Source organism: Camelina sativa, chromosome 16 (genome assembly GCF_000633955.1).
Source record: "Camelina sativa cultivar DH55 chromosome 16, Cs, whole genome shotgun sequence".
NCBI classification, from domain to species: Eukaryota; Viridiplantae; Streptophyta; class Magnoliopsida; order Brassicales; family Brassicaceae; genus Camelina; species Camelina sativa.
Genome location: NC_025700.1, coordinates 23,717,252 through 23,740,117, shown reverse-complemented (window position 1 = coordinate 23,740,117; position 22,866 = coordinate 23,717,252). Strand labels below are relative to the sequence as shown.

The window sequence follows — 22,866 nt, the reverse complement described above, 5'->3', positions numbered from 1 at the left end:
GTAGTCAAATGTAATTTAAACAATATATAGTATATTATCTTTAATTAACAATAAAAAATAATTTAAAGATAATCTTCCATATGAATTGGTAAAACTTTCTTTCAATCTTTAATAAAAATCTTTATTTTCCTATTTTCTAATTTGTAGTCAAATGTAATTTAAACAATATATAGTATATTATCTTGAATTAACAATAAAAAATAATTTATAGTCACATATACATTTAACTCATTGAGATTATGTGGAATAAATATAATAGAAATATAAGATTTGGATATTCCCCAATAGCTAATTTTAATAATAGAAAATTAAAAAGTTGACTAACAGCTCCTCACATTAATTGAAATTTGTAATGTACATGTATCACAACATTTTTGCCAGCCTATAAGAGTCCATACGTTACTCTGGTTTATTTCAAACAAAACAAAAATCTTAGCTCCCTTTATAGTGTTTAGTCCTCTGTCTTGCTTTACTACTCTCACTAAACGTAATCCTTGCTTGGTCCTCTGTCTTTCTTTACTATTCTCACTAAACGTAATCTTTGCTTGGTCCTCTGTCTTGCTTTACTAGTTACTACTCTCACTAAACGTAATCTTGTTGGGTCCTCTGCCTTGCTTTGCTACTCTCGCTAAACGTAATCCTAGCTTGGTCCCCTCTGCCTTGCTTTACTACTCTCACTAAACGTAAGTCTTGTTGTGTCATTTTCCTAGATTTTTTGTCGATAATTACACTTGATTCGAAGGATTTTAACTAAAAGTTTTATGATTATCAATTCTTCAAGTCGATATAATCGATGCGATCTATAAAAAACTTATTCTCAGGGTTTGTTTTTGTTTTGTGAACAAATTTTCGGAGGGGTTTGATACTTTGATTACATATATTCATGAAATATTTGTTATCTATATTGCAAGTTCTTTTTGTTTTTTTTTTTTTGAAACATCTAATTGCATGATAATGATATGTTTTTGTTGATAATTCAAATTTAGCTTTTCTTGGAAATGGAGACAAAAGCTGGGAAACAAAACAAGAGAAGTGTTGCTGAATCAGATGATGTCTCCGGGACAAGGAGGCCAAAGCGAGCAGCAGCGTGTACAAACTTCAAGGAGAAACCTATCCGTATCTCTGAGAAATCTGCAGCTGTTGAAGCCAAGAAGCATCAGATCGTGGACGAGGAGGTCGTGGGGATCCAGTTAACTACTTCTATGGAGAGAAACCATGACCAACCTCGTCCAAATCGGAGGCTAAATGAATTCAGTTTCCATGATTCAAACGGAGTTCCACAGCCTCTGGAGATGTTGGAAGTTGATGACGTCTTTGTCGGAGGTGTTATCTTACCGTTAGATAATGACAAAGAGAAAGAAAAGGGTGTGAGGTGTCAATCTTTTGGACGAGTAGAGAACTGGAATATCTCTGGTTATGAAGATGGTTCCCCGGTGATATGGATCTCAACCGCGTTAGCCGATTACGACTGTCGTAAACCTTCTACCAGCTACAAGAAGATGTATGATTATTTCTTTGAAAAGGCTTGTGCTTGTGTGGCTGTGTATAAGCACTTGTCCAAGAATCCTCATACAAGTCTTGATGATCTTCTTGCGGCGGTTGTTAGATCGATGAACGGAAGCAAGTTCTTTTCTAGCAACGGGGCCATCCATGATTTTGTTATGTCCCAAGGAGAGTTCATATACAACCAACTAGCTGGGTTGGATGAGACAAGCTTTGTTGAGAATCCTATTCTTATCTCTCTAAGAGATGAGAGTAGTAGAGTTCACAAGGCTTTGTCTAATGTGGCTTTGTGGGTTGATGAGAGCAAGGCCTCGACATCTGGTGTTGTTGACAAGGAGATGAAATATGCCAAACTACTACAAGATGAAGAGTATAGGAAATTTCTGCAGCAGCCGAGAAGTAAGAGCACCTCAACTTCTGCTTCGAAGTTTTACGTTAAGATCAATGAAGACGAGATTGCCAATGATTATCCTCTCCCAGCTTACTATAACAGCATCATAGAAGAAGCAGACGAGCTTTTACTTTCTGATCCTGGGTACGAGGTTGATACTAGTGATCTACCTTGTAGAACACTTCACAACTGGGCTCTTTACAACTCTGAATCACGGTTGATATCTCTAGAGCTTCTACCTATGAAGCCATGTGCTGATATAGATGTCACCATCTTCGGGTCAGGTGTGGTGACTAACGATGATGGAAATGGGTTTTCTTTGGATGATTCGGAGAGCTCTACCTCTACGCAGTCGCATGATCCTGATGGGATGAATATATTCCTCAGTCAAATCAAGGAATGGATGGTAGAGTTTGGGTCAGAAATGATCTTCGTTACATTACGAACAGATATGGCATGGTAAGTTTAATATATTTCATTACAATTTTTTTTTTCTGTATTTCTTACATTTTTTCTATATTTCATTGCATGTGTTTTTGTCTTGTTTATTACAATTCTGTTTCTTGATGATGTGTCATGTATATATGCAGGTATCGACTTGGGAAACCGTCAGAACAATATGCTCCTTGGTTTGAACCTGTTATGAAAACAGCCAGGATCGGGAGGAGCATTTTGGCTTTGCTCAAGAATGAAACAAGAGCTGCTAAGCTTTCATATGCAGACGTCATAAAAAGACTATGCAATATGGAGAAGGACGATAAAGCTTACATCTCTGACAAACCATTGGATGTGGAGAGATATGTGGGCGTCCATGCACAAATTATCTTGCAGCTTCTTACAGAATATCCTGACAAGGATATAAGAAAGTGCGCATTTGTTCATGGTCTTGCAAGTAAATTGCAAGATAGGCACCACACGAAATGGGTCATCAAGAAGGAGAAAGTCTTGCAGAATGGAAAGAATAAGAATCCAAGGGCACATAGGGCATCCAAGATGAAACCCATGCAAGCTACAACAACTCGCCTTATCAACAGAATTTGGGGAGAGTTTTACTCCATGTACTCTCCAGAGGTTTTACCTGAGGAGATTGGTGAAGAAGAAAAGCCTGAAGAGCTTGAGGAGGAAGAGGAGGACGAGAATGAGGAGGATGACGCAGAGGAGACTCTGCCAGAAGCTGTTGGGGTTCAAAAGTCTCCTAGTCCTAAGAAAATCAGAGGTAGTTCTGAGAAAATGGAAGTGAAGTGGGATGGTGAGATTCTTGGAAACACTTCAGCTGGTGAGCCTCTCTATGGCAAAGCTCTTGTTGGAGGGCAAATGGTGGTTGTAGGTGATGCTATCATCTTGGAAGTTGGTGATCAAGATGAGACTCCGGCGATCTATTTTGTGGAGTACATGTTTGAAAGTGTAGATCACTGCAAGATGCTACATGGTAAACTCTTACAGAGAGGATCCAACACTGTTCTTGGGAATGCGGCTAACAAGAGGGAACTATTCTTGACTAATGAATGTCTTATAGTTCAGCTCAAGGACATAAAAGGAACAGTCGGTTTTGAGATTCGATCAAGGTCGTGGGGGCATCAGTATAGGAAGGAGAACACCATTGCGGATAGGCTCGATCGGGAAAGAGCAGAAGAAAGAAAACAAAAAGGGGTTTCAACCGATTACTACTGCAAAAGCTTGTACTCACCAGAGAAAGGTGGGTTCTTTAGTCTTCCAAGAAGTGATATGGGTCTTGGTTCTGGACTCTGCACTTCATGTAAGATAAGAGAGGATGAAGCGGAAAGGTCTAAAACAAAACTTAATGCTTCAAAGACAAACTTTTACTCCAATGGAGTCGAGTATTCTGTTGAGGATTTTGTTTACATAATCCCCAGCTACATAACTAAAGATGGATTGGAGAACGGTAGTAAGCGAAAACCTTTTATAAGGTATGGTCGAAACATTGGGCTTAGTGCTTATGTTGTTTGCCAATTGCTTGACATTGTTGTCGTAAGCGAACCTAAAAGGGCCAGTAAAGCTTCCTTCGAGGTTAAAGTAGCAAGGTTTTATAGGCCTGAGGATATTTCTGGAGAGAAGGCATATACTTCAGACATACAAGAGGTAACAACTATTTCATACAACATAAGCACTTACTTACGTAACATATATTTTAATGTTTAAAAGTTTATCATATGATAATCATCTAATCTTTTTTCTTTTCTCTTTTTGGCAATTTCTTTAGATATATTATAGCCATGATAAATATGTTCTTCCTCCAATGGCTATAAAGGGAAAATGTGAAGTAAGGAAGAAAAATCATATGCCCTTATACTGTGAACATCCAATATTAGACCATATCTTCTTCTGTGAACTTTTCTATGACTCCTCTAATGGTTCTCTCGGAAAGGTAAATATTTTAATTAATTTTGTACATATTTTTTAAAGATTATGTTTATTGTTGGTTGTGACAAATAGTTGAGCTGATGTTTCTCTTCATTGTTATGTAACAGTTGCCTTCAAATATGAAGCTGAAGTTCTCTACAAGTAAAGAAGACAAACTTTTAAGAGAAAAGAAGGGGAAAGGAGAGAAGGGTGAAGCTAGCTCTGGGATGATTGTGAAGCCTGATGAGGTACCTAAAGAGATGCGTCTAGCTACACTAGATATTTTTGCTGGATGTGGTGGCCTGTCTTATGGACTAGAAAAAGCGGGTATGTATTTATTTCTAGTCATACACTGAATCTTTTTCAAAACGCTAGAAGAAATAGTATTTATTTATATGCATGGTTTATGTGTACACAAGGTGTATCTCATACAAAGTGGGCGATCGAGTATGAAGAGCCAGCTGGGCAAGCTTTTAAGCAAAACCATCCTGAATCAACTGTTTTTGTTGACAACTGCAATGTGATTCTTAGGTAAATATCCAACAAAACATTTTAAATACATTTCCATTTAGGTTTTTCGTTGTGTACTGGATATGTTGATTGAGATTATTAATTAATTACAGGGCTATAATGGAGAAATGTGGAGATGTAGATGATTGTATCTCTACTGTGGAGGCTACTGAACTTGCAGCTAAACTTGATGAATACCAGAAGAGTACTCTTCCAGTTCCTGGTCAAGTTGATTTCATCAACGGAGGACCTCCATGTCAAGTAAATCTTTAAATTGTGTTTTTCTCTTTTTTTTTTCCAATAAATTTATGTGGAATAAGTGAAAAGCTAAACTACTTAATCTGGACAATGTGGCAGGGGTTTTCTCGTATGAACAGGTTCAGCGACAGCACTTGGAGTAAAGTCCAGTGTGAAATGATATTGGCATTCTTGTCCTTCGCTGATTATTTCCGGCCAAAATATTTTCTTCTAGAAAATGTGAAGGGCTTTGTATCATACAATGAAGGGCGTACATTTCAACTTACTCTGGCTTCTCTTCTTGAAATGGGGTACCAGGTAATATTTACTTTCTAATGGTGTTAATTGTGCATCATGGTCTATGTGATTGCATTTTTGTAGAAGTTAACGACGTATGCAATGTGAGCAATATGTTTTTTTTTCATACACAAGTATGTTGAAACATGCAGGTAAGATTTGGAATCTTGGAGGCAGGTGCATATGGAATATCACAACCTCGTAAAAGAGCTTTCATTTGGGCAGCTGCACCAGAAGAAGTTCTTCCACAGTGGCCTGAGCCAATGCATGTCTTTAATAACCCGGGTTTAAAAATCCCACTATCTCGAGGTTTACATTATGCTGCTGTGGAGACTACTAAATTTGGTGCACCTTTCCGCTCAATCACGGTGAGAGACACAATTGGCGATCTTCCACCAGTAAAGAACGGAGAGTCCAATATAATGAAAGAGGTATGATTTNTCCTGGTCAAGTTGATTTCATCAACGGAGGACCTCCATGTCAAGTAAATCTTTAAATTGTGTTTTTCTCTTTTTTTTTTCCAATAAATTTATGTGGAATAAGTGAAAAGCTAAACTACTTAATCTGGACAATGTGGCAGGGGTTTTCTCGTATGAACAGGTTCAGCGACAGCACTTGGAGTAAAGTCCAGTGTGAAATGATATTGGCATTCTTGTCCTTTGCTGATTATTTCCGGCCAAAATATTTTCTTCTAGAAAATGTGAAGGGCTTCATATCATACAATGAAGGGCGTACATTTCAACTTACTCTGGCTTCTCTTCTTGAAATGGGGTACCAGGTAATATTTACTTTCTAATGGTGATAATTGTTCATCATGGATTGCACTTTTGTAGAAGTTAACGACATATGCAATGTGAGCAATATGGTTTTTTTTATACACAAGTATGTTGAAACATGCAGGTAAGATTTGGAATCTTGGAGGCAGGTGCATATGGAATATCACAACCTCGTAAAAGAGCTTTCATTTGGGCAGCTGCACCAGAAGAAGTTCTTCCACAGTGGCCTGAGCCAATGCATGTCTTTAATAACCCGGGTTTAAAAATCCCACTATCTCGAGGTTTACATTATGCTGCTGTGGAGACTACTAAATTTGGTGCACCTTTCCGCTCAATCACGGTGAGAGACACAATTGGCGATCTTCCACCAGTAAAGAACGGAGAGTCCAATATAATGAAAGAGGTATGATTTGATAATAACACCACCAGAAAAGAGTGTATATAAGTTACATTAATTACAATAACATGAACTTATATTTTTTATTGTGTCTTGTAGTATGAAGGTGCTGATCCAGTCTCCTGGTTCCAAAAGAAGATGAGAGGAAACATAATTGTTCTTACTGATCATATATGTAAAGAGATGAACGAACTAAACCTCATTCGATGTAAGAAAATCCCAAAGAGGCCAGGTGCTGATTGGCGTGACCTGCCGGACGAAAACGTAAGTGTTACTCTTATAAATTCAACTACATAAATTCTCATTAAATCTAGACATCACTTAAAATGAAAGTTTTTATAATATTACAGGTGAAGTTATCAAATGGGCTCATGGAAAAGTTGATTCCTTCTTGTCTATCAAACAAAGCTAAGTACCACAATGGTTATAAAGGACTTTATGGTAGATTAGACTGGCAAGGCAACTTACCCATTTCCATCACCGATCCACAGCCAATGGGTATGGTGGGAATGTGCTTCCATCCTGAACAGGACAGAATTATCACTGTCCGTGAATGCGCCCGATCTCAGGTAATAAAAGCTCTTATCTTCTTTCTTTATAGTCTGTCCCCTAGCATCATTAATAGTGTAGTGATTTTTTTTGTTTGGAAATTAAGTAATGTTTGCTTATATGATTACAACTCTTTTAAAAGAAATTAATTTGTGGTTTTATTAATAAAAACTGCAGGGCTTTCCAGATAGCTATGAGTTTTCAGGAAAGATAAAACACAAACATAGGCAGATTGGGAATGCAGTCCCTCCACCATTGGCATTTGCTCTCGGTCGGAAGCTTAAAGAAGCCCTACATCTCAAGTGCTCTCTTCAACACCAATCCTAAAAGGCACCCAAATTTGCATAATGTAAAATGAATAAGATGATTTTCTTTAAAGCCCTCCATCTCAAGACTCAAGTGTGCTCTCTTCAACACCAATCCTAAAATGTACCCATATTTGCATAATGTAAAATGAATAAGATTGATTGTCGTTTCATTTTTCATAAGTATAATCCTCTTCTTTTTTTTTTCTTCACCGTAAATATATATATACATATACTAGTATAAGTCAAAACGAAATATTGATCTGGACAAAGATATTATTTTTTCTTAAAATTAAAATATTGATACTAGTAGTCAAACCCGACAATTAATAACGACCAAATCTGCAGAGAGGATGGACATTCAAAGATTGTGGTTAACTGTGAAACAACCTAGAGGTCACACTACCAGAATAGCTGTAATTTGTTGCCAAATTTATTTTGGGGCAATTAAATTAATTAACTAAGAAAAGTGCCTAGAGCCGATTTACGCTTTGTTTTGGGTCAAATTTAAATCCGAACGGGAGTTAACAAGCGGCGCGTGAGAAGCAAGTATGTAGAGGCGGTGGAAGCACAAGCAAATTAAAAAGGAGTGCAATAGAGCAAGTTGCATATAAGAGTCTCAAAACTTATCATAGTGTATAGCTAATGGCTCTATTCTTGGTTGATAAGAAGGTTTTGCAAATAGACTTTAACATTGCCAAATAAGATTTAGTTATTTCTGTTTCTGAATTTTAAATAAAAAATACATGAACATATGTAGTTGAAAAGTTCTTGAATAATTAAATGAGTTCAAATCACAAGGATCGGAGATCAATCATTTGAAGGTATGGTTCTCCAAGATGTGAAAGTGGCTATAAGCAAAACAATGTATTTGAGTAAAAACCACATTAGATCACCGATCAATAGAACCAAATTGTTGAATAATTGGCTAATCTCGCTCAAAGAAACACATCACCAAAACCATAATAAACAAAAAAACTTAAGTCATTTAACTGATTTCCCTACATTTCCTTTTCTTTTGCCTAGTGGGTGTATTTTTGTTAATGTGCACCACACTTGGAACATAATTGAGGAGAAGTGGCCAATTAGAATATGATGCCCCTGTAGTATCTTTATAGACTTCTTTGTATATATCCTCTCCAACAACGTAGACTCTGGTCATATATCCATCATCCATGTCAACATCAGAACACACTGCTACTTTATTCTCCTCGTCCAACAAGAAGCTTGTCACATTCACCACACTTTCTAAATTAAATCTATCATAATCCACAGTTAAGACGAAGTTGCTCCACGAAAACTCTATGCTCTCATCAATCTTATTGGTCACACATATCTGCATCACATTTGAAAAATCAAGAATGTTCTGATGTAACACCGAGAGTTTTTCTTCCTTAACAACAGATAGAGCCGCGGTATCTTCAGGATTATTACTCTGAAACGGAAGAGGAAAACGCCCGAAGCTCTCGGTTGTGAAATCAAAATACAGCATGAAAAGGCCGGTTTGTTTATCTCCAGCAACCCAGTAAGTATTTCCTTTCAAAGACATGCCGCCGCTAAATACGCCATAGTCACGGGTGAAGTAATCAAGAACCCTCCAAGAATCAGAGCTAAACTCATAGATCTCAAACTCAGCAACCCATTGTTCCTGGTCGTTTTCATAACTGCAAGACCTCAAGATTTTGAAGCTACGGCCAGAAGACTTGCTGTTTACGTATCCTAGAGCATAATAATCACCATGCCGGTAACGAGTTCTTGGTTTGATCCGCCGGGTTTGACCTGTACAGGGGTTCCAAACTACAAGTCTAGTGTATTCCTTATCAGAGCATAATATTAAACCGTCACAGTGAAAGATTTTAGATATTTTCAAATCTTTCGAGTCTTTTAGACTTGTCAATTTACCCGAAAACTCGATAGATGGATCAACGTTGTTGTGAATTCCATGGTGATCGACGCTAACTGAATGAACACCAAAATTACTCAGCAACATCAACTTACTTGCTGCTTTACCAAAGTTCTTCTTGATGAAGTTTGGATCTCTGAATAAAGCGTACCATCGTTTGCAAGTAGTTTGCAAGTTCGCTAGAGACTTGGTAGGAACCCTAGAGAGTATTTCGGATTCCAAATCGTTTGGAAGATTAGAGATCATCATTGTCTTTCTCGTTCTCTCTGAATCGAGTAAGAAAACGTATATATATAGATAGGAGTATACATATAAATTAGGGTTTTAGTTACAGTAATTCCGTACTATTTTTTTTGTTTAATACCTTCACGTATTCAAAGTTAATTTTAATCTGAACGGGCCGGAGATATAGCCCATTTAAATTTTGTTTGGGCCAAAACTCAAATTCGAACGGGTCTTAACCCGAACCATAGTACATCACCGCTTACGCAACCGCGACAAGAGAGTTAGGACTTTTGGGGGATTTTTTTAGTCGTGAACAAATTTTTTGCCGACCTACGGAGCCGTCGCCTCGTATATATACAAAAACCCCATCCCTAACTAACCCTTTCTTCTTCTTCTTCCAATCGATCTAGAGAGATATGTCAGGTTTGGCTTGTAATTCGTGTAACAAGGAGTTCGAAGACGACGCTGAGCAAAAGTTCCATTACAAATCCGAATGGCACCGTTACAATCTCAAGCGCAAGGTGAATACAAATCAATCTCTCCTCTTTTTTTTTTCTTGGCTTTTTGCGTTTTCCTGTTCGTTTGCGTTAAGAGTTTAATTAGCTTATAGAAATCGTGATTTGTGATTATGATACAACAACAGATTGATTTACAATAGTTTTTTGAAATGTTAATTATTATAGATAGCTGGTGTTCCTGGAGTTACAGAGTCACTATTTGAAGCTAGACAAGCTGCTATAGCTCAGGAGAAGGTCAAAGCTGTTGAAGCACCTATGCTTTATACCTGTGGGATCTGTAATAAAGGTTACAGGAGTTCCAAGGCTCATGAGCAGCATCTTAAGTCCAAGAGCCACGTTTTGAAGGCTTCGGCGAGTAACAAAGAGGAAGGTGATAAAGCGATCATCAAGCAGCTCCCTCCTCGTCGTGTTGAGAAGAACGATCCTGCTCAGTTGAAGGGTTCGATTGAGGAGGAAAGTGAAGAGAGTGAGGATGAATGGACTGAGGTTGATTCGGATGAGGATTTGGATGCAGAAATGAATGAGTCTGGTGAAGATGAAGAAGAAGAAGAAGAAGATATGGATGAGGATGGTATCGAGTTTGAGTTGGACCCGTCTTGCTGTTTGATGTGTGATAAGAAGCATAGGACCATTGAGAAATGTATGGTTCATATGCATAAGTTTCATGGATTCTTCATTCCTGATGTCGAGTACTTGAAGGATCCTAAAGGGTTTCTAACTTACCTCGGCCTAAAGGTTTGTGTATTCTGCTTAGTCTGTCTCATCACTTTATTAGATGTTTGTTGTAACTACTTACATATATGGTTGTTGTTTCAGGTCAAGAGAGACTTTGTGTGTCTGTACTGCAATGAATTGTGCCGTCCATTCAGCAGTTTGGAAGCTGTTCGAAAACACATGGAAGCCAAAGGTCATTGCAAAGTGCATTATGGTGATGGTGGTGATGAAGAAGATGCAGAGCTAGAAGAGTTCTATGACTACAGCAGCAGGTTCCAGTTCTTCTGCTTTCTCCTCTGTTGGGTATCTTATTTACCTAACCTCATCTAAATGTGCTTGAACTAATTGTTTCTTCTTTTTGATGTGTGTTTGTGCAGTTATGTGAATGGAGACGAAAATCAGATGGTTGTGTCCGGTGAGTCAGTGAACACTGTAGAGCTTTTGGGTGGGTCTGAGCTTGTGATCACCAAGAGAACCGATAACAAAGTAACCTCTAGGACTCTCGGGTCTAGAGAATTCATGCGCTACTACAAACAGAAGCCACCCCCGTCTTCTCAGAAGAACCTTGTCAACTCTTTAACCTCGAGGTTTGTCTTTTACCCATCAGAGATCATTTCTCTCTCTGTTTGTCTAAAATTAGCATTGCATAATCTGACTTGAAATGAAATCTTAAACACAGGTACAAGAGAATGGGTCTAGCAACAGTGCATTCGAAGGAGGATATAGTGAGGATGAAGGTGCTAAGAGAGATGAACAAAAGAGGAGCAAGAAGCAGTGTCAGGCTGGGAATGAAGAGCAACGTCATCAGAAATCTGCCCAACAACGTCACTTATTAAGTTGTTGCTCCTCAAAACATTCAGGTCTCTCCTCTTTGTTTGATTCTGTAATGCATCATCGTATCGTGAGATCACAGGACATAATTTTGTGGAACTTGTGTTGGCGAGTGAATCCAGAACCTATCCAAGTTTTTTTCATTAGTACCAAAGTATCGTAGGCCTATTGTGGTCCCTTTTTGTCCGGTTTAGTCTTTTGAAAGTGTTACGTTTTGGCTGAGTGTGCTGTCTGTATCTCTTGCCCAGTACTTTGTATTTCTTTTTCTTGTTAACCACTATTACACAGTCTATACTCTACTACACTAATCTCTAAGTATTCTGGTAAAAAGATTAGGGGCTAATCTATTTTTCTTTATCCTCCAAGGAGTAAGGGCAATTTTGGCTTCGATTGGTAATCCAGTTGCTGATATATTGTTACCACATACACCAATCGGGAACACAGTAAAATCCAAAGCATTATGAAATCAACTTGGTAAACGGTACCAAAGTTTTTTTTTCCCAATCTCTATGATATCACTAGTAGATGATTGAGCTTAGACTTAGAGGTTAACACGAAAGATTATTGTTCTCGATTTTATTCTCTCTATAACGTGATACATAGCTTTCATACACTACCGTTCGAGTTGTCACCTGCCCAAATCCCTCTAAACCGAAACTTTTGAGCCGACGAATAAACTGAACTGAGAGTAAACCAAGAACCAATATCAATTATTATTGTCTAAAAATCTCTGAAAATTTTATGAATTCACAATTCTTAATTTAAAATTAATTAGTTTTCTACAGCAATTAAAATTGATTAATTTCTAAATAGGAAACGAGCGGACTATTAACCCTAAATAGGCGGGAAGCTCTGAACAAAATTGGAGGGAAAATTCCCCCAAAAAGAAAAACTCAATTCGTCGGTCTCTTTATCACTTCTCACTTCTCAATCTCTTCAGTAAGTAATACCTTAGGGTTTTCCGATTTCCTAAAGCTTCGAAAAATGTTCTCCAGCAGCCAATTCGAGCCTAACTCAGCCTTCTCCGGCGGCGGATTCATGTCTTCTCAGGCCTACGAATCCTCTTCCTCTACCGCTAAGGTAATTTTAATCACATCTTCCCTTTTTCTCTTAATTTGAACCGATCGAAAGTTTCAGAAACAATTGATTGATTTTCGCACTAGATTGATTCGATTTAGCTAAATCCGATTTGTGAAAAATATTGCAGAATCGTGAGTTTCAAGGTCTTGTTCCGGTGACGGTGAAGCAAATCACCGAATGTTTTCAATCCGGTGGTGAGAAATCTGGTCTCGTCATCAATGGGATCTCACTTACAAACGTACATGAATCAATCTCACCAAATTCTAGATTTCTACTGTATTTAGTTATATATAAGGATACTCAATTGTGTGATGTTTTGATTTGTAGGTCTCACTTGTTGGTCTAGTGTGTGACAAAGATGATTCAAAAGTCACAGAAGTTAGATTCACTCTTGATGATGGTACAGGACGTATCGACTGTAAAAGATGGTATACAAACACAGAAGCTAGTGCAAAGAGTTGTTTTTTTTTTTAGGTGAAGTTTGTATAATTTGGTGTTGTTTTTTTCGTTTGTTTATAGGGTGAATGAAACTTTCGACGCTAGAGAAATGGAGTCTGTGCGGTTAGTATCTTTTTGGTTTTGTTGTCTGATTGATATTTGGTGAAGATTACATTTGTTTTGGATGTGTTTTCTAATGGGAGAGCTTGTGAAAACAGTGATGGAACTTATGTGCGTCTCAATGGTCATTTGAAGACGTTTCAGGGGAAAACTCAGCTTCTTGTTTTCTCAGTCAGGTATGTTTTTTGATGGAACCTTTTGGCATTTGCAATAGATTTTGGTATGTTCTACTTACGTTTGTTAGAGATATGTGAAATCATATTTTGAGTATTAAAAGATTGTTTTTGTTTTTGCAGGCCGATAATGGACTTCAATGAGGTTACCTTTCACTACATTGAGTGTATACACTTCTACTCCCAGAACTCTGAATCAAAGGTAATAGAAAATGGAATAAAGCAAAAGATTAACTTTGTTGTTGTAAGATCACACATTTCAATCAATGCTCTCTGACATGTGTTTTCTCAACAGGGGCAACAAGCTGGTGATGTTACTCAGTCGGTTAACACCACGTTTCAAGGTGGATCAAACACAAACCAGGCAGTACCATTGAACCCTGTACGTTGAGATTCACCAACTATTTTTTTGGTTTTCTTCATGACATATGATTTGCTTTCTTAAAATATCATTGTTGTTGCTCTCTTTTTAGGTGGTGTCCTCTCAAAACGATGGGAATGGTCGCAAGAACTTAGATGACATGATTCTAGACTATCTAAAGCAACCTGCTTGCACGTGAGTTTGAGTTTGCTTTACCTTGCACCACTTCGAATCAAAACTCATTATGCTTGCATGTAACTTTGACTCTGCTGCGCACATTGCACCACCTCTAAAGTCGGCCTGATAATTGTTATTTGTTCATTGCAGAGCAAGACAACAGGGGATACACATTGATGAAATTGCTCAGCAATTGAAGATCCCAAAGAACAAGCTAGAGTATGCTCTTTTCTCCTCTCTCCTTATAACCTCTATATCTCTTTACTGTCAAAGTTGTTGTGTTCATGAGTTTGCTTTGTTTTCTTTCTGGTGTGGTGTATGTATAGGGGCGTTATTCAATCACTAGAAGGAGATGGTCTGATATACTCGACAATCGATGAGTATCACTTCAAGCACGTCGAGCTTTGATCTTATCTAAAAGTCATCTAGAGTTTGGTTAATCCGTAGATAAAGAGTCATTAGTATTGTCTGGTGATTTGAGAGATGTTTTCAATATCTAGAACCTAGGATCACGTCTAGTTCAATTCGGAAACTTTGGTATTGTTGGATTGTTTCCTTGTTTCCTTCAATTTGGTAAACCGACATCAAAAAGTTCGAAGTTGCTTCTTTTTTTTCTGAAACAAAATGTGTGTGATGAGACATGTTGCAGACTGAATCAAACTTGTAGATGAAATTATAAATTTGAACTTCAAGTCTAAAAAAATCTTAATTTTCATTAAATCAAACAGCATTACATGTTGCAAACAAAAACATTTATCAATATCGTTACATAAAAAAAGAAAAAAACACACACACACAAATTAGCAAAAATCATTAAGACCACAAAATAATACATTGAAACCCTAATTAGACTCCGTTTCACGCTGGTCGTTAATCAACTAGTTTGCGACAGAGAGGGCATGAGCAATCTTGCTGATTATGTCGATCTCTCCACTTATTGAAACAATCGTTATGATAACAATGCGAGCAGTGAGGCATCTGGCAGTAATCCTCGGTTCTAGACAGATCCAGATCTTCCAAACTGATGGCACAAGTACTCTCCAAATTTGTTGCAGACGGAGCAGAGTAACAAGGCACAACGTTGTACACCTTCTGTGTCAGTTTAACAGTACCTGTCATGAATAAAGGTTGTTGTGGCAAGTTAGAACTTTTGATTCTTTGTCGTAGGGCTTGGACAACAATCTCATCAGCTATGTATTCGGACAAGAGACCATCGTGGAGTTGGCTATGGAGGGTTCGATAGACGTCCTTTGGCTCGAAGGTTCGGAGTTTCAGAATAAATTTTGAGTCTGGACCTGGTGGAGAATTACGGTAAGATCCGACACTCTTGATGCTATGATGATCATCGTTCTTCTCTATAATAAACTCCTCGAAGTACCCTCTCTTTACAGTGATTCTCACCGTGCTTAATAACCCTAACGACGGATCTTGAGACGTAGCTTCTACATTAACATCGAGTCTGATTGATTCAGTATCCATTGTCGGAGTGAAATCAGAAAAAATAAAACTCAGAAACAGAGTGAAAGATGGATGAGTCGTAAAAGATTAGATGAGATTGTGAAGAAGGTTTAGTGTGTGTTGTGTTATATTTATAGAGAAGCAAAACTCTGTTTATATAATTTTGTTCTGACTCCTAACGCGTTAATGTAATTTCCTTTTGTTTGTTTTTCCTTTCTTAGTTTCTTAATTTCCTTTTCTTTTTCGTTAAAGCAATTTTTGATTAACGTTCGTTAATTTATTTGTTAAATTTCCTTTTTGCTTGTTGGTAAAACATATCTCGTTATACGAACTTAAACCAAATTAGGTTTCCTATGGTTTGCCGGTTTACTATGTGGTTTATAACTTTATTTATTCAACCTAACAAAACAAAAACAGAGAATCTATCTTAACAGTGTAATTAAATTTTGCATCGTTGTTGTAAGATTATTATTTACATCGTTGTTGTAAGATTATTATTCTTAATACTAACTAAGATTAGAAAGATTTTGTTAACAATTATTATTCATAAACTAACTAAGATATAGATTTAATATGATGCATATGCAATTTATTGATATAAATATAGTACCTCTTATCACTTGAGATAGAGTGAGTAAAATTAAAATCCGATTTATTATGATAAAAGGATACTTAAAGTGTATTGCAAAATAAAATTGTACAGAGTTGAAATCCGATTTAAAACAAAAATACTAGATTAAATCTAAAAAAGTGTGTGGATTACATTCAAAATTCAAATATCATCAACAAAAATTAACATTTATGTCTTTAAAACTATTAACTACAAATACTTTATCTAATTAATCTAGGAATTTGTTAAAACTGATCATAATCTAATAATTTTGGAATCAATCAGTTAAACTAGTTAGCTGAAACCATTAGTTACCTGGTGAACCCCCTAACAGAGGCCCTGTCACTACTAAATAAAGATTATGGACTACAAATCTTCAACGTTGATCTCTATATTTCTTCTATTTTATGTTGTAACATCTCATCATTCTTTGAATAAATTAACAGATCTCAATATCAGTCCCTAAAACCAAAGGTACAAAATAAAACAGTCTAAAGCCAAATATAGAGGTAACAACAATAATGTCAAGTTCAAATTTAGCCAGCACAAATATATAAGTAAATGTCTCGGCACCATTAATCTTGAACGCTTCTTTAAGTCTGTATATATACCCAAGCTGATCCTCCTATTGCAAACTCAGGCTTTGAGGTTTGAGCTTTTAATATAGAACATAAGGGGTAATAAATAACAACACCCAAAAATGGGTCTCAAAGTCTCCTCTTCTCTCCTCTGTCTCGCCATCTTACTCGCTGTTTCCTCCGTTGTATCAGCGGTTAACATAACCCGAGCGCTCGAGAAATACCCTGAATTCAGCAGCATGACTGAGCTTTTTGCCAAGACGGAGCTCACGCCGATTATCAACAAACGTCAGACCATCACCGTGCTGGCTCTTAGCAACGACGCTATTGGTTCCATCTCTGGTAGACCCGAGGAAGAGCTCAAGAACATCCTTATGAACCATGTGGTTCTTGACTACTTTGATGAGCTCAAGCTCAAGGCTCTCAAAGACAAGAGCACATTGCTCACTACCCTTTACCAGTCCACCGGTTTGGGACAACAGCAAAACGGTTTCCTCAACTGCACCAAATCTAACGGAAAGATTTACTTCGGTTCCGGTGTGAAAGGCGCTCCCCAAACCGCTGAGTACATTACGACAGTTTTCCGTAACCCATACAATCTCTCTGTGGTTCAGATCAGCATGCCCATTGTGGCTCCTGGACTTGGTGCTCCGGTTAAGGTTCCTCCACCCCCACCCATGTCTTCGCCACCAGCTCCATCTCCCAAGAAGGGTGCTGCCACTCCAGCTCCTGGACCAGCCGAGGAAGAAGATTACGCAGACTCTCCTCCGGGTTTAGCTCCAGAGACCGCACCCGCATCAGCACCATCAGAATCTGATTCACCAGCTCCGGCACCAGAGAAGTCTGGTAAGAAAAAGATGCCAGCAGCTGACGAGGCTGAACCACCTTCTTCTGCGTCTAACACTGGCTTGAACTTTGGTGCTGTCCTTGTTATCGGGTTTGTTGCTAGCTTTGCTGGGTTCTAAGATGGATTAAGACAGAGTGCGTCAAGGGCAATAAACTGAAAATGAGACTCGCCAATAGACAGAGACAATGGTGATATGAAGTGGATCAATTACACTAACAATTTCTACCCACATTATTATACCTCAATCATATATCATTAGGAAAAAGTGTGATGTTCTATCTTGTGAAACTTGTATTACCAAAATGTAACTAAATGTTATATCTTCATCCATCCGATCCACAGCATAACTAACGTTTGCTTCAAACTAGCAGAGTAGCATTACGAAGACGACTTAATACCAAACTACATAACTCATTTCAAATCAACCAAATATATCAGAAATTTTTAGCTTCAATAACCTGCACAAAGCCGATCAAGCACTGCAAATGATGAACAGGTGGTTAAAGGGTTTTCACCAAACCATTAAAAATTAATCCTAAAAAGTCTTGCAGTTGCTCTAGATAGTCAAATATTAAAGCCTATTTGCCGATGGCTGAGGAATAGACAAAAGACTCAGCATTGATAGAAACTCTATTACTTCTATGTCATTTAATCTTCTCCACGATGTCCTTAATGACCTCTTCCATGTTCAGTTCCTTCATCAGTGTAAATGGGCGCTTCATACCCTACACAAGAAAGTCAAATCATCTTCTATATACCTCTAAAAAATTACAAACGTGAAAGCAAAAAAAATTCTTATTGTATACCTAGTCACTAACAATCTGATCTAGTAGTTATTTTTGTTTCAAAGGACTTAGCACGAAGCTCAAACAAGCCAAAACGGTACTTAGAAACGTAGCAGGGTGAAAACATAAAGTAAACCACATTAGTGATCAGTCGACTCTGATCATCAATATTTGTGGGTGCTTACGGATCTAAAAATTGATTTCCAATTTCAAAAGCATGCCATGAAAGAAACTGCTTTATGAGAAGTAGAACGGAAAAGATGAGAAAAACTCAATTCAAATGGAACAAAGCCACTCACAGAAGTGTGAACAAATTAGTATAAGAATGAAGTAGCTTACCAAAAGACTGATAAATGTTTCACCACCTTCCTCTCGAATCTCAAGGCAACCACGCCTTGGCTGTTAAAGCAGATCAGAAAAGGGAAAAAAAAATTAGCATAGTAATGCACCACATATTGTGTCAAAACATCCTCAAAACAATCATAAACAACAAGCATTTATAACAATCACATATATACATCTGCAAGGATTCACTACCTTATCAGGATTCACAGTCACAATGATGCCAGGAACAGCTTCCTCCAAACCTTCCTTCACCTGATTTGCCCTCTCCTTGAATGATTTGCATTGTTTGCTTCATGAAAACCACAGCAAAAACTTCACTTAAAGGTAACGAAGACAATAGCATCATTCAAACACAATAGGCTTAGATTTCTCTCCTCAAACATCACACCAATTACAATCAAGATGACTTCAATTTCTCAGAATGTGTGTAAGATTTCAAAGAACGAAAAAACCTAACAACAAGATAAAGAGTAAACCCTAGAACCACTAAATTTTCAAAGAAGACAAAAATCCAAAAGATTTAGCTTCAAAATCGGAGAACAAAAAGCCCTAAGTACTCGCTTCTACATTTTCCCCCAAATTTCTCCAAAAAAAAAAAAAAAACCCTAAAAATAAGGAAGAAGACATTTCGTTTACCAGTGCTCGATCACAATCTTCTTCTTCCCAGAGTCATCTTCTTCGTTTGCTTCCTCTGCAGCATCATCTTCACCATGTTCCTCCTCCTCTTTCTCGACTTTCACAGTGACCTCTTCTTCTTCTTCTTCTTCGTTTTCTTTCTTAAGCTTCGTCGCCGCTGCTCCACCATCCTTCGCTTTCGTCTTCCTTTTCTTCTTCTCAGGAGATTCGAGCTGAACAAGCTTAGAAGAAGAACCACTTCGCCGAGTGTCACTTCGAGTCTTCCGATTCATGCTTCGAAGCACTCTTGTCGACGGCGTAGTAGTAGCTACAGCTTTACCTTTTCCTTCTCCGTCAACCTTACTCTTCGGCGGCGCCATTTGTACGGTAAAGAGAGAGAGAGAGAGAGAGAGAGAGAGAAAAAAGCTCCGTCGCCAAAACCAAAAAACCTCCGCACTCTCTCTCTCTTCTCTCTCTAGATATTTTCACCCTTTTCAACCGTTCGTTTTTATATATTTTATTTTTTTTACCCATTTAAAAGTTAAAAGACGATAGAGGCGGGGTTAAAAGATTAAAGTTACCCTTGGAAAGACACGTCATCGTAAATTTTGAATAGACGGTCAAGATTAACTATGGAGTAATAATAAAAGACTGACACTGTTACAATTGTTGTGTGATCATAAAAAAGGAGTGTGACAATGGTTGTGGTGTGTTGGAATTAGGCGACATATCATTATTTTTTTTTAACACACCATGACGTTTTACTTCTAAAGATTAAGACCACATGCTGTTTTTGGTTATTAATCAAATGTAAAAAAATTGGTTGCTGAAGCCGTTCTTACAATTGGTCCTCTCAAGAGTAGATGATGTGTTGGTTCTTGGAAATTGTTATGTTATTAATGATTTTTTTTTATATATATACATATATATAAATATTTCAAATAATTGTAAATATGTTTAATCATAATTGTTAATAATCAAAACTATATTTATCCCTAATCGTAACCGTGACCATAGTTATCCTAGCACAAATTTGTGTGATTGAAGGCTGATAAATCGAAAATGAAGTTTCGACAATGATCTGAACAAACTTAGCATCGATATATATTGGTATAAGAACCAAGTGATTTCAATTCTTAAAGTCAGATCCAAGCATACTAAGTTAGGGTCCATAGCTTTGATCTACCGATTTTCCCCCCTTTTAAAAACTTGTTTTCAAGAGTTTTCAAACCGCTAATATTTGAAACTGAAACAATATATAAGCTTCACTAATGTAACAATGTATGTATAATTCTATATTCGTCGATGTCGTAGATGTATGTATTTGAATATTTGATTGCTTTCATAAGATGATAATAATAATATCACTCAAAGGCACGTTCCCCCGATAAATTTATGAGGGGTTAAGTGATAAGTAGGACTAAAATAGGAAGAATGTATATATGTTCATTAATCACGATAATTAAAAGGTTTTGAAAAGCCCCTCAAACAAGCCAAAACGGTACTTAGAAAATGTAGCAAAGTGAAAACATAAAGTAAAACACAAAATTTATAAGTCGATACTACTATTGGGATTGGACTACAAGGTACGTGTCCATCTCGAAAGATTGTTCCTTGCAAATTTGTGCAAACAATTATTAAATTTAGATAAAAGTCAAATCAGAAATAAATATATGTATGAAGATTTTTATTGATAATTATACGGTAAAAAAATACCAGAATTATATATGAAGTGTGCTACAAGTAGCATACCAAGCATGAATTCCGCATCAATCAAATCCTTTTTTCCATGAATGTGTCACTTTCTGGATTAAGTAGATATGTTTGTATCAACTTGTAATTCACTAATAATATATTACTTTTTCTCGTCATTTTTTTATGGAATTACCAAAACAGTTTTTAAATTACATTAGATATGTCTCCGGTAATATATATAACCACAAGTGGAGCTAGGTTGTGGTGAGTCAGTGGCTCAGTTGTAACACATCGATGAACGTTCACACACCTCGGTGGATACTACCAAAACATACATGTATCCGTATCAATCAAATTACGTTACGTTTGTAACAATTTGTGTAGGTGTCCGCCATGCAATATTCAGAACGACTAAATTTAGAGTTCTTAGAAATAAAGAATTTTTAACATCACTATTCACTAATAAGATGTAAAAGTTTTATTGGGGGAAAAAAAAAATGGATCTGCTATAGGATGCAAAAATGAACCCAATTAATAAGTACATCATATAGCACAAAGTGCCACTATAGTTTTTATTATCATGCATATATAATATTTGATTTTTGAAACTTACAAAGTCATGCAAAAATGAAAATATTTTCTATTATCATGCATACGTAGTTTTGATTTTAATTTTGAAAATTACATAGTCATGCAAAAATGAAAATATTTTCTATTATCATGAAAATATTTTCTATTATTATGCATATATTGTTTTGATTTTTGAAAATTACACAGTCATGCAAATCTACTTAATTAAGATTGTTTTCTAACGGAAATTTTTAATAATTCTTCGTAGTAAAAAGTGGTTACCCAATAACGTATTAGAATAGGAGTTAATATAACACACGCAAAGATGATTTGATGAGATGAACGTGTCGTAATTTCTTGTACGAGTGAGTATATCTTAACATTTTGAAAATTTTGAACTGTAAACAGATTATAACAATCTTTTAACATATTTTTGCTAATAAAAAAATCGTTATACGTAATGGTGATAGCTTCGGAGGAAACATTAAGACTAAAATGTACAAAGAACGGTAGGTTCCTAATGATCGGGACACTCGTCATTGATTAAAGACGCATTTCGTTTTCTTACATGAAGTGTTTGATAAGTTAAACCTATTGTATTTTCTGGAAGACTATGAATATATATATGAGGGAAAATCCTATAATATAGTAATATATATCTTCTCAAAGTATAATTGTCGTGGCTATTTTCAAAATCGGCATGTTTCATCTGATAAAACTATAATATATTATTTTAATTAACGAAGATTTGAGCAACATAGTTTATAAACTCAATGGTGTCGTCCAAAAAATAGATAATTTTATCGATACAACACACTTGATATCAATTGGGGTTAAATGTCTACTAATTAAGCGAATTTGTGCAATTTTTCTTGTACTTTTGATGACGTAGTCCAAGCTAATTGTTTCTAAATATGAGAATATCAATGTACGTTAATATGTTGTTGTTTTGTGATCAAGTTATTCATATCCTATACTACTAGTAAGTCAAACCGGAATTTCTAAATGAAATCTTGGGTTTCGACTTATTAATTACTACTTTATACGCTTCTTTGTCGGATATCATTAATATTTTAGGACAAGTCGTAAAAAGTTTTGAAGCAAACCAATTAATAGTGTGTCCGCAATATTTGGACCGTAAAGGAAATGTGATTATCTATTAAGTTTATACCAAATGATCTCGAAGTGAGAGTACTTAAAGCGCTAGGTTGATTTTCCCAATTGGAAATTTTTGTTGTTACTAAATTTCTGTAACAACATTTTTCATCTTTGTGAATCGTAATGGAGAAAATGAATCCGCGGGTTATTGAATGATTATATGAAATCCAAAGATACAATTGAAGGAGACAACAGTCATCCATATTATATCTTTGGTAAAAGTCTCAATTTTTTTTTTTTCTTTTCCAAATTGAAGTATAAGATACATTCTAGAACTAATTTATATTGGTCATTTTGTGGTCTTGATAGGAGGAAATTTTTTTGTTCAAACTAATCATA

At 36.5% G+C, this 22,866-nt stretch overlaps 7 protein-coding genes across 8 annotated transcripts; 4 read left to right on the top strand and 3 right to left on the bottom strand.

Annotated features, from left to right (window-relative positions):
• On the top strand, positions 440 to 7,515 carry LOC104752090 (DNA (cytosine-5)-methyltransferase 2-like). The gene is made up of 12 exons (XM_010474158.2): positions 440 to 683; positions 987 to 2,353; positions 2,485 to 3,994; positions 4,116 to 4,280; positions 4,384 to 4,582; positions 4,675 to 4,786; positions 4,879 to 5,026; positions 5,123 to 5,320; positions 5,452 to 5,730; positions 6,572 to 6,736; positions 6,823 to 7,041; positions 7,199 to 7,515. The coding sequence occupies exons 2-12, from the start codon at positions 999 to 1,001 to the stop codon at positions 7,346 to 7,348; spliced, it is 4,500 nt and encodes a 1,499-aa protein (XP_010472460.1). The 5' UTR covers positions 440 to 683; positions 987 to 998; the 3' UTR covers positions 7,349 to 7,515.
• LOC104753961 (putative F-box/kelch-repeat protein At3g17540) lies at positions 8,315 to 9,481 on the bottom strand. Its single transcript, XM_010476134.2, has one exon. The coding sequence runs from the start codon at positions 9,476 to 9,478 to the stop codon at positions 8,315 to 8,317; it is 1,164 nt and encodes a 387-aa protein (XP_010474436.2). The 5' UTR covers positions 9,479 to 9,481.
• On the top strand, positions 9,762 to 11,819 carry LOC104752089 (cytoplasmic 60S subunit biogenesis factor REI1 homolog 2). Its single transcript, XM_010474156.2, has 5 exons — positions 9,762 to 9,975; positions 10,138 to 10,707; positions 10,789 to 10,958; positions 11,064 to 11,273; positions 11,366 to 11,819. Exons 1-5 carry the CDS (start codon positions 9,871 to 9,873, stop codon positions 11,520 to 11,522), a joined length of 1,212 nt encoding a protein of 403 aa, XP_010472458.1. The 5' UTR covers positions 9,762 to 9,870; the 3' UTR covers positions 11,523 to 11,819.
• LOC104752087 (replication protein A 32 kDa subunit A-like) lies at positions 12,378 to 14,507 on the top strand. The gene is made up of 10 exons (XM_010474155.2): positions 12,378 to 12,597; positions 12,725 to 12,835; positions 12,925 to 13,025; positions 13,117 to 13,158; positions 13,254 to 13,331; positions 13,452 to 13,530; positions 13,624 to 13,710; positions 13,802 to 13,884; positions 14,017 to 14,085; positions 14,193 to 14,507. Exons 1-10 carry the CDS (start codon positions 12,502 to 12,504, stop codon positions 14,272 to 14,274), a joined length of 828 nt encoding a protein of 275 aa, XP_010472457.1. The 5' UTR covers positions 12,378 to 12,501; the 3' UTR covers positions 14,275 to 14,507.
• On the bottom strand, positions 14,702 to 15,358 carry LOC104752086. The gene has a single exon (XM_010474154.2). The coding sequence runs from the start codon at positions 15,343 to 15,345 to the stop codon at positions 14,737 to 14,739; it is 609 nt and encodes a 202-aa protein (XP_010472456.1). The 5' UTR covers positions 15,346 to 15,358; the 3' UTR covers positions 14,702 to 14,736.
• Positions 16,380 to 17,711, top strand: LOC104752084 (fasciclin-like arabinogalactan protein 3). The gene has a single exon (XM_010474150.2). The coding sequence runs from the start codon at positions 16,635 to 16,637 to the stop codon at positions 17,475 to 17,477; it is 843 nt and encodes a 280-aa protein (XP_010472452.1). The 5' UTR covers positions 16,380 to 16,634; the 3' UTR covers positions 17,478 to 17,711.
• LOC104752085 (selenoprotein H-like) lies at positions 17,398 to 19,567 on the bottom strand. 2 transcript variants are annotated; one of them, XM_010474153.2, is made up of 5 exons: positions 19,126 to 19,567; positions 18,682 to 18,778; positions 18,484 to 18,543; positions 17,997 to 18,084; positions 17,398 to 17,473 (listed from the first exon to the last, which is right to left on the bottom strand). In XM_010474153.2, the coding sequence occupies exons 1-4, from the start codon at positions 19,482 to 19,484 to the stop codon at positions 18,004 to 18,006; spliced, it is 597 nt and encodes a 198-aa protein (XP_010472455.1). In that variant the 5' UTR covers positions 19,485 to 19,567; the 3' UTR covers positions 17,398 to 17,473; positions 17,997 to 18,003. The 2 variants fall into 2 exon arrangements, with proteins under 2 accessions (XP_010472455.1, XP_010472454.1); XM_010474152.2 differs by lacking the exon at positions 17,398 to 17,473 and having other exon boundaries at positions 17,857 to 18,084.